This window comes from Eptatretus burgeri, chromosome 2 (assembly GCF_056783735.1).
Source record: "Eptatretus burgeri isolate ZD-2024b chromosome 2, Ebu_testis_v1, whole genome shotgun sequence".
NCBI lineage: Eukaryota > Metazoa > Chordata > Myxini > Myxiniformes > Myxinidae > Eptatretus > Eptatretus burgeri.
Genome location: NC_140962.1, coordinates 128,284,848 through 128,296,941, shown reverse-complemented (window position 1 = coordinate 128,296,941; position 12,094 = coordinate 128,284,848). Strand labels below are relative to the sequence as shown.

The 12,094-nt window shown below is 43.3% G+C and overlaps 1 protein-coding gene across 1 annotated transcript in view; it reads left to right on the top strand.

Moving 5' to 3' along the window:
- Positions 1-12,094, top strand: part of SNRNP27 (small nuclear ribonucleoprotein U4/U6.U5 subunit 27) — a 47,670-nt gene that overhangs the window by 20,614 nt on the left and 14,962 nt on the right. The window contains exons 3-4 of the mRNA XM_085871180.1: positions 935-1,047; positions 10,539-10,618. Coding sequence (XP_085727306.1) covers positions 935-1,047; positions 10,539-10,618 — 193 coding nt within the window. The remainder of the gene's footprint in view (positions 1-934; positions 1,048-10,538; positions 10,619-12,094) is intronic.

Genomic DNA, 12,094 nt, shown 5'->3' with positions numbered 1-12,094 from the left:
TATTTTTTGTTGTTGTTGTTTTGGGGGGTGGTGAGGCAGTGTCGGTGGAGTTGTGCGGTGGCAGTGGGAAATGCTGCTTTCCCATTAAATTGCAGTGTAAATAGTGTTGTCATTGTCTTTATTTTAGAATTGTCAATTTGAATTGTCAAAAATGCACTAGAAACACCCGCTCCCTCCGGGAGCATTGGCAAGTCGTCTCAACACCTCCCTCCCCCTCTTTTTGAGAACTACCAACACATATGAAAAATTTTGTGGAGATCGGTGGAAAATTACAAGCCATCTCCCACGCCCTGCCCTTCAGAGGGGTAGGGATTATTTTTCTTGTGCCTATGGCTTGACCCTAAGTATGACCAACACGTATGTAAAATTTGGAGATCGGGCTGGCCTTTGTTTTTTTTTTTTCTATGATGTTCGGATACATGGTATATATATATATATATATGTATATATGTATATATATGTATATATATGTATATGTATATATATATATACATACATGCAGATGATTGTTTATTTAATATAGTAGGATTCGGTAAGCTTCTGCAATTTTCCAAATTGCATGAAAGTTTTATTGCTATGAAGTTATTTTGCCTGTACAAACTTTTTACATAACCATAAACATTGAATTGTTTCAAAAGACCAATGACAGCAATGCATTGTTTTTTGTTAGCCTATCTCTCTTCCAATAAACACTCTTGCACAATCAAAGGAATCGGTTTGTACATTTTGTCAGTGCAAGCTCCTCCAATTAGTTGTTGACACAACAAAACAGAATGCATTTTATCCTTTGCTTGGGCTGTCCCTTACAATCTAAACCTGTGTTTGATGAGTTTAATTTTTCACGTATTTTGGAAAATCTGCTGATACTGTTGTTTTTTTCCCGTATATTTGTTTGCTGACTGCTTATTTGGCTGTCATCTCGTTCAATTTCCAGCTCTCCCAAGAGGCAACGCACCCTTTCGGCCTCACCTCCTCGGCATTTGCACCGCTCGGATGATGACAGGAAGATGGTAGCATCAATGTCGGCCACAAATGTAAACCTTACAGGTACTCCACACGTAGTCCTGGAAAAATAAGGTTTGCCTTGAAACACATTGTAACAGACCATTTGTTTATTTATTTATTTTTACCGCAATGCATTTCTGTGGGGTTCCCAGAACACCATATTAAAAGTCCAAATAAATCTCTGTTGCAGAAATATGAATAATTTGCATAAATCCCATATGGCCATCAAATATCGATATTTCACGATATAAAATTTGCTCTCAGATGATATATTCAAGTGATTCTAAAATTCTAGAACGGGGTTTTTGGACACAAGGATGCATTTGGAATACTTTAAAAGTTGATTGGGTAAATAGCTCATTTGCATAAATCAAATATGTCCACAAAATATCAATCTCACCATATTTTTGCTCTCAAGTGATGCCTTTCCTGAGCAATCAAAACATCACTTGTATTCTTCTTCTAAAGACCCTGTCACACCTTGACGATTTAGCCAGCGTATGCCTGACGTGTGCAAAATTTGGCTAAAACGCTGGCACACGTCGAATACGTTATGGGTAAGTTTGTATATGTTAAGAGCATGCTGGCATACGTCGTAGTGCGCTGGCATACGTCTTTGTACGCTGGCATACGTCGTAGTACGCCGAGGTGTTAGACATTTTCCATGCTTGAAATTTTTCGACGTATGCCAGCGTATGACTCACACGTTCCACATAATGCTGGCCATAAGTTGTAGGCACGTTACGTGATCGTCGACACGCGCTACTGGTAAGTTATTCATAAGTCGAAACACGTCGAGGTAATGTTTAGCGTACCCGAAACTTATTTTTAACCTATGAGTAATGTGTTGTAGGCACGTTACGCGATCGTCGACACACATTACTTGTACGTTACTCATAAGTCGAAACACGTCAATGTAATGGTTAGCGTCAGTGTTCCAGACTCCCTGTTTTTTTTTTATTTTTTTTTTTCTTCTTTTCTTCAGTATGACGGTAATGTTATCACTTCGAGTTCTAGTACAGTTATAATACAATTAATAGGCTGCCACTAAACGATTTAATTCATAACCGCACTAGAAATCGAAGTGTTAACATCACTGTCATACCGAAGAAAAAAACAAAAAAAAAAAAAAACAAGGAGTCTGGAACACTGATGCTAACCATTACATTAACATGTTTCGACTTATGAGTAACGTGTGTCAACGATCGCGTAACGTGCCTACAACTTATGCCAGCGTATGCGGAATGTGTGTCATAAATCTTGTACGTCGAGAAATTTTCAACATGCTGAAAATTTATCGACGTAATCGGCGCATGACGACGTATGCCAGCGTGCTATTAACGTATACAAAACTTACCCATAACGTATTCGACGTGTTCAAGCTTTGTTCGGCAAATTTTTCATACGTCGGCATACGCTGGCTAAAATGTCAAGGTGTGACAGCGGCTTCACACTTCAATGTCTAGTGCGGTTATGATTTGAATCATCGAGCCGCAGCCTATGAATAGCCTACGCCACGTGATCGTCGGCGATACGCTGCCGCGCTATGCATAAGTTAGACTATTGTTGGGCATAGGTTGTGAACCCCGACAGCACGCTCATCATTCGTTGGTATAAGTTATCTATATGTGATTAAAACGTTCTGCGTACGTTACTAATACGTTATGCATACATCCAACACGTTATTATACGCCCAAAACTTAAAAAAACATCAATAGTTCAGCATACGCCAGCGTTTTACATACATTTTGAGACCTTGCCATACGCTGGCTAAAACGTGAAGGTGTGACAGCCTCTTAAATATTATAGACGATGGAAAACGTAGGCCAACTGCTCAAGCATGGTTAAATCATTTCCAAATGCATGTAATATTGCATGTTACGCCTGTTTTCTTTTTTAAATGAAATTTACAAATTTCTCCCTCTTCAAGGTCATTCACACACATTTTATTATTTTCTGAAAATATTCTACTTTCATGAAAAGAACATTTGTAACTAACTGCTTTTACAATAACTACACATCTATGTTATATTATCTTTCTTACAAAAGGAAATTATGTTCTCACCAAAGCCTGGAGAACTATATATGTCTATTGGAGATCAGGGGAGTGCTCATCACACCCCACATGTTTCGATTTACCTGCCGATTGCATCATATGCCTTATGATTGAATGGTTTGCATTAGCGGGAACAATCGCCTGGTTGGCAGACGGGTGGTTGTTCTTTGCGGATTATGCAGTTTTACCATGTGAGACATAATCCATGGCGATGCTCACCATAACAGTCAGGAGGTGTGTGTGTGTGTGTATGTGTGTGTGTGTGTGTGTGTGTGTGTGTGTGTGTGTGTGTGTGTGTGTGTGTGTGTGTGTGTGTGTGTGTGTGTGTGTGTGTGTGTGTGTGTGTGTGTGTGTGTGTATGTGTGTATGTATACATGTATTTATAGCTTCGATATGAATAAAAGGCAGTGTGTGTGCCTCCTCCTTAACTCCAAAACTTTACAGGTTGCTTTGCATGCATACCAAGAAAACTCCAAGGAAGATCAAGAGTGAAAATTGGGCGTTTGGGTGAATTGGGTTAAAAAAAAAACCTTTTTGACGATAATTTAGGGTGTCCTCATCACAAAAAAACAACAAAATAATCCTTACCAAGATGGCGGCACACCACTTGGTCAGCCCTCTGGTTGCTGGAGTCTTCAGCTGCCATTTTGTTCGGCCTTTTCAAACATGTCTCGATTTGGAAACGCGATCAACTCCCACGGATTAATTAAAGTATATATTCAAAATATTATCTTGGATTTGAGAATCAGATCTGGTGAACAAAATAAGTGAAATCTGAAAATTCTAACAAATCAGCGTTTTTTTTTTTATTTTTTATTTTATTTTATTTTTTTAATAACTTGGTGTATTTAAGCAAAGCATTAAACTTCACTTTTTTTATATTTTTCAGATGATTATATTGAGTGAATAAAAAATTATGGAATATTACTTTAATTCACCGTCTGTCCGTCTGTCTGTTCCCAGGTACCGTAAAAACGGCTGAACCGATCGCAACCATTTTTTGGGTGTTATCCTGGGACCCCTTGGAGTAAAATAGGCATAAATATACTGAAACGCAAAAGAAACTTACCACCTTTTAAACCTTCAAATATCAACAATAACACTGTGTGTAGTAAATGTGTGAACTTATTTGTGGACAATAGTGTCCTCGCTGTCAGACAAAACGGTCACGGATGGTCACTTGAACCTTTCAATGGTCACTTCATAGCACACCTGTTGAACAGCCGTTTTGACTGTCAGTTATTAGCCAAGGGGAACGGGATGATTTTAATGAGCTGCACGTGATGTCTTGATATTGGCTTTAAAAAGGCCAGTGCAAAATGGGCATTTCAATCAACATGCCACGATTGTCAAGGGATCAACGACAGTGTGCCTTGGGCATACTGCAAGGCGGATTGAGCTACCGTTAGGTGGCACGTCGCCTTGGCTGTTCACACCAGACGATATCGGCCCTGGTGGACAGAGACATCCTCCACAACTCTGCAGATGACAGACCTCGATCAGGCAGGCCAAGAGTCACCACTGCAAGGCAGGACAGGCAGATGGTCCTAAGTCAGATGGCTTCAGACATTGAGGACTCAGTGGGACAGAATCCAGCAGCAATCCATCCAAAGGCTGGTAGGCAGTATGCGCCGACGATGCACTGCCTGTATCCAAAACAATGGTGGCCACGCACTCTATTGAAAGGGGACTGACATTGCACCCTGTGCTGTTCTGCACTGTAGAACAAACTTATGAGATGGTGTATCTTGGTCAAAAACTAGACATGTCATCAATAAAATGCCAATGTTTCAATTAGCAATTGTTGGTTTGTTTTATTTTGAACTGTTACAGTTTTATTACATTTCAAACAAGTGGTAAGTTTCAGTATATAATAACATGACCCCCTTGATGGCTCCTGTATTGAACAGGTGCTTGGAGTGTACAGAAAGTGTAAATTCATTGAGTGAAATACCATGATTCATAACCTACTTTTGCAATCCATGACAGCACAGTCCACAGGGGGTCCTTATTTTTTTGGCAATTACATACGTACTTTCCATTTTGGGTGATTTGCTAACATTACAAAATATTAATGGAAATATACTATTATAGTTCTGCCAATATATTGTTGCGGTTTTCGCGCCCGCCGGCGTGCTGACGGCCACGTAACTCGAATCGCGGCACGTCACCCACCGGACGGACAATCCAGTCGTGACCCTCTCGGACTAACGCCGGGAACCAGTCACGGGTGGACCTTTCGGTCTCACCGCGATCGAGCCAATCAGCCCCCGCGTGGGATAGGGTTGCTCGCCAAATTCGACCTACCTAAGTACCCACGCGGAGGGTAGACCGGGCGATCGCACCTCGCCGCAGGTCGACTTCGGACACGGGCCACTTAAGCGACCCGTTCCGTACTATCAGAATAACCGAGCGGTGTTATCGTCGACCTCGACGGTTCGATTAATTATCGGGCGTATTCAGCCCACTACCAACCCTTTACGTGAAGCAAGATGAGGATTCAATGGGAGAAAAAGACGAAGCGAAGCGGGAAACAGTTCAATAATAAAGCACATTTATTCGCGGCACACGGGAAGCACACATATTCGATTCCACCAAAAGCACACAGAAAAAACACAATTCCATTTACACAAAAAGCAAATATTAAAGCGAAGACAATGCAGAGCTAATACCGACTACCGAGCACACGGCAACACTTATACAATTCTACCTCACAGACGGCGCCGACAACACATACCCAAAACCAAGGAAAAGAAATATCCCCAAGAATGAGGCGGGCCTGAGGCCGAGACCGGGTCGCGCCTACCCGTCTGGTGATGAGGCGCGGAGCGGCGATGGCGCCTCACTCCGCGGGCCTCGCGGACAGTGTCTGGCAGGGGGTGGGAAAGGGGCCCCCTTGGTCGCACTATCTCAGCGCGGGGGGGAACAGGAGGGGGTTGCTGATGCTCGGGGTATAGAGGATCTTTATTATCCCTGGTGTGCGTCTCCACCTCGGCCAGGTCGCGCTGCCGGCCTTCCTCGGGCGTGCAGCTCCCGGCACCGTCGTGAGCACCCCCTCGTCTGCCTTCGCCGCTGCCGCCTCTCCGCCTCTGGACTCTCCACCCTGGACCCTTCTTTGGGCTCTCCTCGTTCGACTCTCTTCAGCTTCTCCAGCTACTGCAGGCTTCGGGCTCCAGACTTCCACACGGCTCTGACTGACGAACACGGTCCTTTTATCCCCCCGTAGCTTTGCCTTTGACCCCCTCCCTTTGACCTTTCACCTCGCTCCCCATTGGCCCGAGAAAAAGTGGGCGTGAAGGCTTTTTGATCCACAAATTTGCATATATCGATCGTCCTGGAGGCGGGGCCAAATCGCCCCTCGCTCACCGATTGGACGGCATAAAGTGGGCGTGTGTCGTTTTTGATCCGTTTTTGAAGCACAAAATCCGTGATTTTGTACACGCTGTTCGACGCGCGCTCTGCACGAGTCCAACACCGGTACCCACAGCGGGGCAAGAACAGTGGCGATGCTACGGTTGCGAGGTGTGACGGGAAGGTCGTGGCGGTTGTGGTGAAGCGGCGTTGTGGTTGGTGGTTGATGTTGTGGTTGTGGTGGTAATCATGGCGGTTGGTCCAAAATAAAGATAGTAAAAGAAAAACGGCTATCCTGAAGAGTCGCAGCTCGCATAAATGACGTATTCCCACTAGACAACGGGTTTGGGCCTAACTACACATATACTTGCCGAGATACCTCACCTAAGGGACCTGAATGGTGGTTTGCGAATTTGGTAACCACAACAATATTTATAGGTTGTAGTTTCTGCAAGCAAAGAATTTTTTTGTTGTTCTTGCTGCAAGTGAAAAGGCTTTTTTTTAAAATTATATATATTTTTCCCCCTTTCCACCATTTTGTGTGTGCTTTCATTACAAAATATTAATATAAATATACAAATAGTTACTGCAATATATTAATAGTCGGTAGTTTCTGCAAGTGAAGAGGTATGTAGACTATACATGGACGTGGTAGAAATGGGAACAAATTGTTCTCCGTGGGGTGTGTGCATGCCTGATCTGTGGGTTTCGAGAGTGCGTGATCTGAACTCGAACTTGAGCCCATGGTGTGTAGCGCTGTTGAGGTTGTGACCGTCTCGCAAATCATATACTTCTGCAGTGCCAAAGCCTTGAAGCCACGCAGGACGTGCCACCGTGCAGTGCAGGTGTGGGGAAATCCATGCATGTGTGCGAGTGAAAGGTTTAGTAAATTGCCGGTGCATGTTGAGCAGCGCGTCGCTGTGTTCACTTTCCAGGGGCCTCCGTCTGGCCATCCCCCAGGCAGATGCCTGGCCCATCCCCATCTCCTTGAGATGCCGATCAACCTGCTGCAACTCCGAGGCATGTGGTCGGCCCATTGGCATCCTCTACTCACGAGACTCCCTCGCTGAGAGAATCTGGTGAGCAGGATCAGCATCAGGAAAACAAGCCACATGTCCATACAGCTGCAGCTGACGCTCACGGACTATGCAGGTAACAAATCTCATTCGAGTCTCTCTTAGCAACCGCTCGTTGGACACAAAGTCCGACCAGCGAGAGCCAAGGATTCTCCGAAGAGACCTGGTACCAAAGGAGTTAAGTCTCCATCTCAGATCCTTGGTCAGAGTCCAAGTCTCGCATCCATAGAGCAAGACTGGAAGCACCAAGGACCTGAAGACTCAGACTTTCGTCCTCCCGCACAGATACCGGCAGCGCCACACCCCATTATCCAGTGAATCCATGACTCCCCGGGCCCAACCCAGATGTCTATTGACCTCTGACTCACAGCCAGCAGATACATGAATATCACTGCCAAGGCAAGTGAATCTCTCCATAACCTCAGCATTCTCACCACAAACAGGCACAGACAAAACAGCAGCATCCAAGATGTCATTGAAAGCCTGGATCTTAGTTTTGACCCAGGAAACCGATAATCCAAGCAGCTCCGACTCTTTATTCAGCACCTCAAGGGCCCCCAAAATAATATCCCGAGTCTCCGCAAAGATGACTGCATCATCTGTGAAATAAAGGTCAGAGATCTTGACATTCCCAAATGATGCACCACAGCTTGATCTCTCCGATATACTCCCCAGAATCCAGGCCATACAAGTGCTGAAAACTGTGGGGGCCAGCTCACACCCCTGCCAAACTCCAGTAACAACTGGAAATAAGTTGGAGTTGGTACCACGACGTCTCGCAGCCCTCTCAGTACCAGAGTTTAGTTCAGACATGAGATCGATCAGTTTTGGTGGCACCCCACGAAGACAAGAATCCTCCAGAGGACATCCCGATTCACTGAATCAAACGCTTTACAGAGATCAACATAGGCTGCAAGCAGCCCCTGCCAAAACTCTCGTCTGCGTTCGATGAGGACCCAAAGAGCAAGGATACGGTCAATCGTTGACGTCTTTGGTGTAAATCTTGACTGCTCTGGACTCTGGTGCTCAAGCAGATGGTGGCGAATCCGAGCAAAGACCTTGCCCAGCACCCAGAGCAGCGTAACCCCTTGGTCGTTGTTGCAGTCTTGGCGATCACCCTTCCCTTTCCAGAGAGTGACAACAAGGCCCCTCTTCCAGTGAGTTGTGATGATGCCTGTGTTCCAGGCAGAGCACAGAACTGCATGCAACGACATGAGTGCAGCATTTCCACCAGCCTTGAGAAGTTCAGCATGGATGGCACAGATCCCTGGAGCTTTACTCCCATTTCAACCAGTTCACCGCAGCTTGTGTTTCCACAAACGAAGGTGGACCACAGTTGATTGGAGGGTCAGCAACAGGAATTGTAACACCCCTGACGTCCAACTCGACAGCTGGTGAATCAGCCTGGTACAACCGCTCAAAGTAACCGGCCCAGCGGGCCTTCACTTCGGACTCCTCTGTCAAGAGCCCACCACCCTCCGCTGTTACTGCAGTACACCGAGGGTCGGGTTTGCATCAACTCAATGCACGAATTCCCCTCTAAGCAGGACGAGAATCACTTGAGCACAGGTGATGCTCTACCCCCTCACAGATTCCTCGCACATGGGCCTCCTTGTCCACCCTTAGCGCACGTTCAGTTTTACGCCTCAGCTGCCTGAACAGCTCAGCTCTGCCATTCAGCCTGGCCCTGCGACTCTGCTCAATGGTATCCAGTGTCCCTTGAGAGGCAAAATTCTTCTTCGCCCGACGGTGAGTTCCAAGACATCCACCGGCAACATCAAGGACTGTGGTCTTGAAGGCACTCCACAACTCTTCAGGATCTCCCAAAGCACCCAGACCCCCCAAATCTCTACTCAGCCTGTTCGCAAACTCCTCAGCTACCCTCTCATCCTTGATCTTGCCAACATCCAACCTAGGCTGAGATGGTACCATTGTCCTGGATTTAAGGTGCAACTTAAGAGTTGCTACAACAAGCCAGTGGTGATTGTCGAGGAACTGTGCACTCCGGTAGATCCTGCAGTTCTGGATCATCCTCGAACGACCGTCAATGTGGACATGGTCAATCTCCTTTGCCACACCGCCAGCGTTGGAATACCAAGTCCAGTGATGAGCTTGTGTGTGCTGAAACCAGGAACCAGCCGTCCTAAGTCAATGACTTCTTGCAAAGTCAAGGAACTTCGTGCAATGCTGATTAATAGTTCCAGACCCACAGGACCAACATAGCTTGAGGTTTACTGTGTCAGAGTGTATGTGTGTGTGTGTATATATATATATATATATATATATATATATATATATATATATATATATATATATATATATATATATATATATATATATATATATATATATATATATATATATATATATATATATATATATACACATGTATATTTTATATATATATATAATGTATGAATAAAGGTGAGGGGTGGAGGTAGGGTTTGTCCAGAGAATATGTTGTGCTTAATGACCGAACGTACATACAGAAAAACAAACTCGTATCAGAACAACTGGACACGCAACAGAGTTTATGACGTAATCCACTGGCACATCTACAAAAACTTTGACACGCTCACCGTGTGTGTTTTTTTTGTTTGTTTGTTTTTTTTTCAGTCTCCTCACCTCACTTCTGTGTGAGTGTAGATTTTCGTTTCACACAAAGGCCAGTTTGTCCTCGTGTCAATCTGTGCAATGGATTACAGTAAGCCAATTACAGTTAACTACTATGGAATGTAACGTCCAGTTGACGTTTTGTGGTGAACAAATGAATTTGCTTTATTTGGTAAAATTTGTCAGTGTGTGTTATGTAGTTTAACGTTGGACTATATACCTGAGACTGAATATTTTTTTTTGTCATTTGTTCTTTTAAAATTAAATTCCTGACCCCTTTTATTTGTTTTTACTTTGGGTTTTTTTTTTTTGTTTGCTTTTTTTTATTTTTGGTTCGCCATGACTTTCCATATTAACGGAATATCATTATTTGATCCCATAGTTACACTGTGTGCGATGTGTGTTCTCCTGTCTTTTTACATATGTCCCTCTTTTAGAAGCAGACATGGAAGGAAAGTCAGAAGAGGAAGTTGAGATGATGAAATTGATGGGTTTTGGCAGCTTTGCTACAACCAAGGTATTATAATACAAAATGTTTTCACATCATGAAGGTGACTCGGATACATTTTTACCTCTGCCACCGAAGGTGGAAGGAGGTTGTTTTCACCCCTGTCTGTTTGCTTGTTTGTTTGTTGGTCTGTTGCATTTGTCTGTTTCTGTCTGTTTGTCATATGATTATTGGCCACAGTATTCAAGCAATTGTTCTGAATTTTTTTTTCGTGTATGTAGGTGACCGGCCAAGGACAGCAACACATAATTTTGGTGAAGGTCCGAATCTGCATATGAGGATCATTTAATTTTTAAGTGATTCTTCACGATTGAGAGATGCAGCTAAAGACGATATTGCATTATGTATCAAAAGATTATGGATGGATTCGGACAAAACTTGGTGCACAGGTTGGGTGTGTGACGAGGACGGATCAATTCAATTTTGGTGAAGAACCGAATCCATATCCAGATAATTATTTACTTTTTAAGTGATTCTTTACCATCGAGAGATGGGGCTGAAAACGATATTGCATTATATATTGAAAAGTGGACGGATTCGGATTAAACTTGGTGGACATGTTGGGTGTGTGATGAGGACTAATTGATTCAATTTTTGTGAAGATCCGAATCCGGATCTGAGAATTTTTCAAGTCATTCTTTGCCACTGAGAGATATGGCCAAAAATGATGTATAGCACAATATCTCAAAAGGTTATGGATGGATTCCACAGAAAGTTTGTGGACAGGTGTGGAGTGTGACTAGGACGAATCGATTCAATGTTCCTGAAGATTTGAATCCGTATCTGGATATGAGAATTTTTCATTTTAGTGTCCTCGCTATCCTCTTTCTGTCTCTGTCTCTGTCTCTGTCTCTGTCTCTGTCTCTCTCTTTATCTTTCTGTCTCTCTTTCTCTTTCTGTCTCTCTTTCTTTCTTCCTTTCTCTTTCTGTCTCTCTTTCTTTCTTCCTTTCTCTTTCTGTCTCTCTTTCTTTCTTCCTTTCTCTTTCTGTCTCTCTTTCTTCCTTTCTCTTTCTGTCTCTTTCTTTCTTTCTTTCTTTCTTCCTTTCTCTTTCTGTCTCTCTTTCTTTCTTTCTTTCTTCCTTTCTCTTTCTGTCTCTTTCTTTCTTTCTTTCTTTCTTTCTTTCTTTCTTTCTTTCTTCCTTTCTCTTTCTGTCACTTTCTTTCTTTCTTTCTTTCTTCCTTTCTCTTTCTGTCACTTTCTTTCTTTCTTTCTCTTTCTGTCTGTCTTTCTTTCTTTCTTTCTTTCTCTTTCGGTCTCTCTTTCTTTCTTTCTCTTTCTGTCTCTTTCTGTCTCTCTTTTTCTTTCTTTCTTTCTTTCTCTTTCTGTCTCTCTTTTTCTTTCTTTCTTTCTCTTTCTGTCTGTCTTTCTCTTTCTGTCTTTCTTTCTTTCTTTCTCTTTCTGTCTCTCTTTCTTTCTTTCTTTCTTTCTTTCTTTCTCTTTCTTTCTTTCTTTCTTTCTTTCTTTCTTTCTCTTTCTGTCTTTC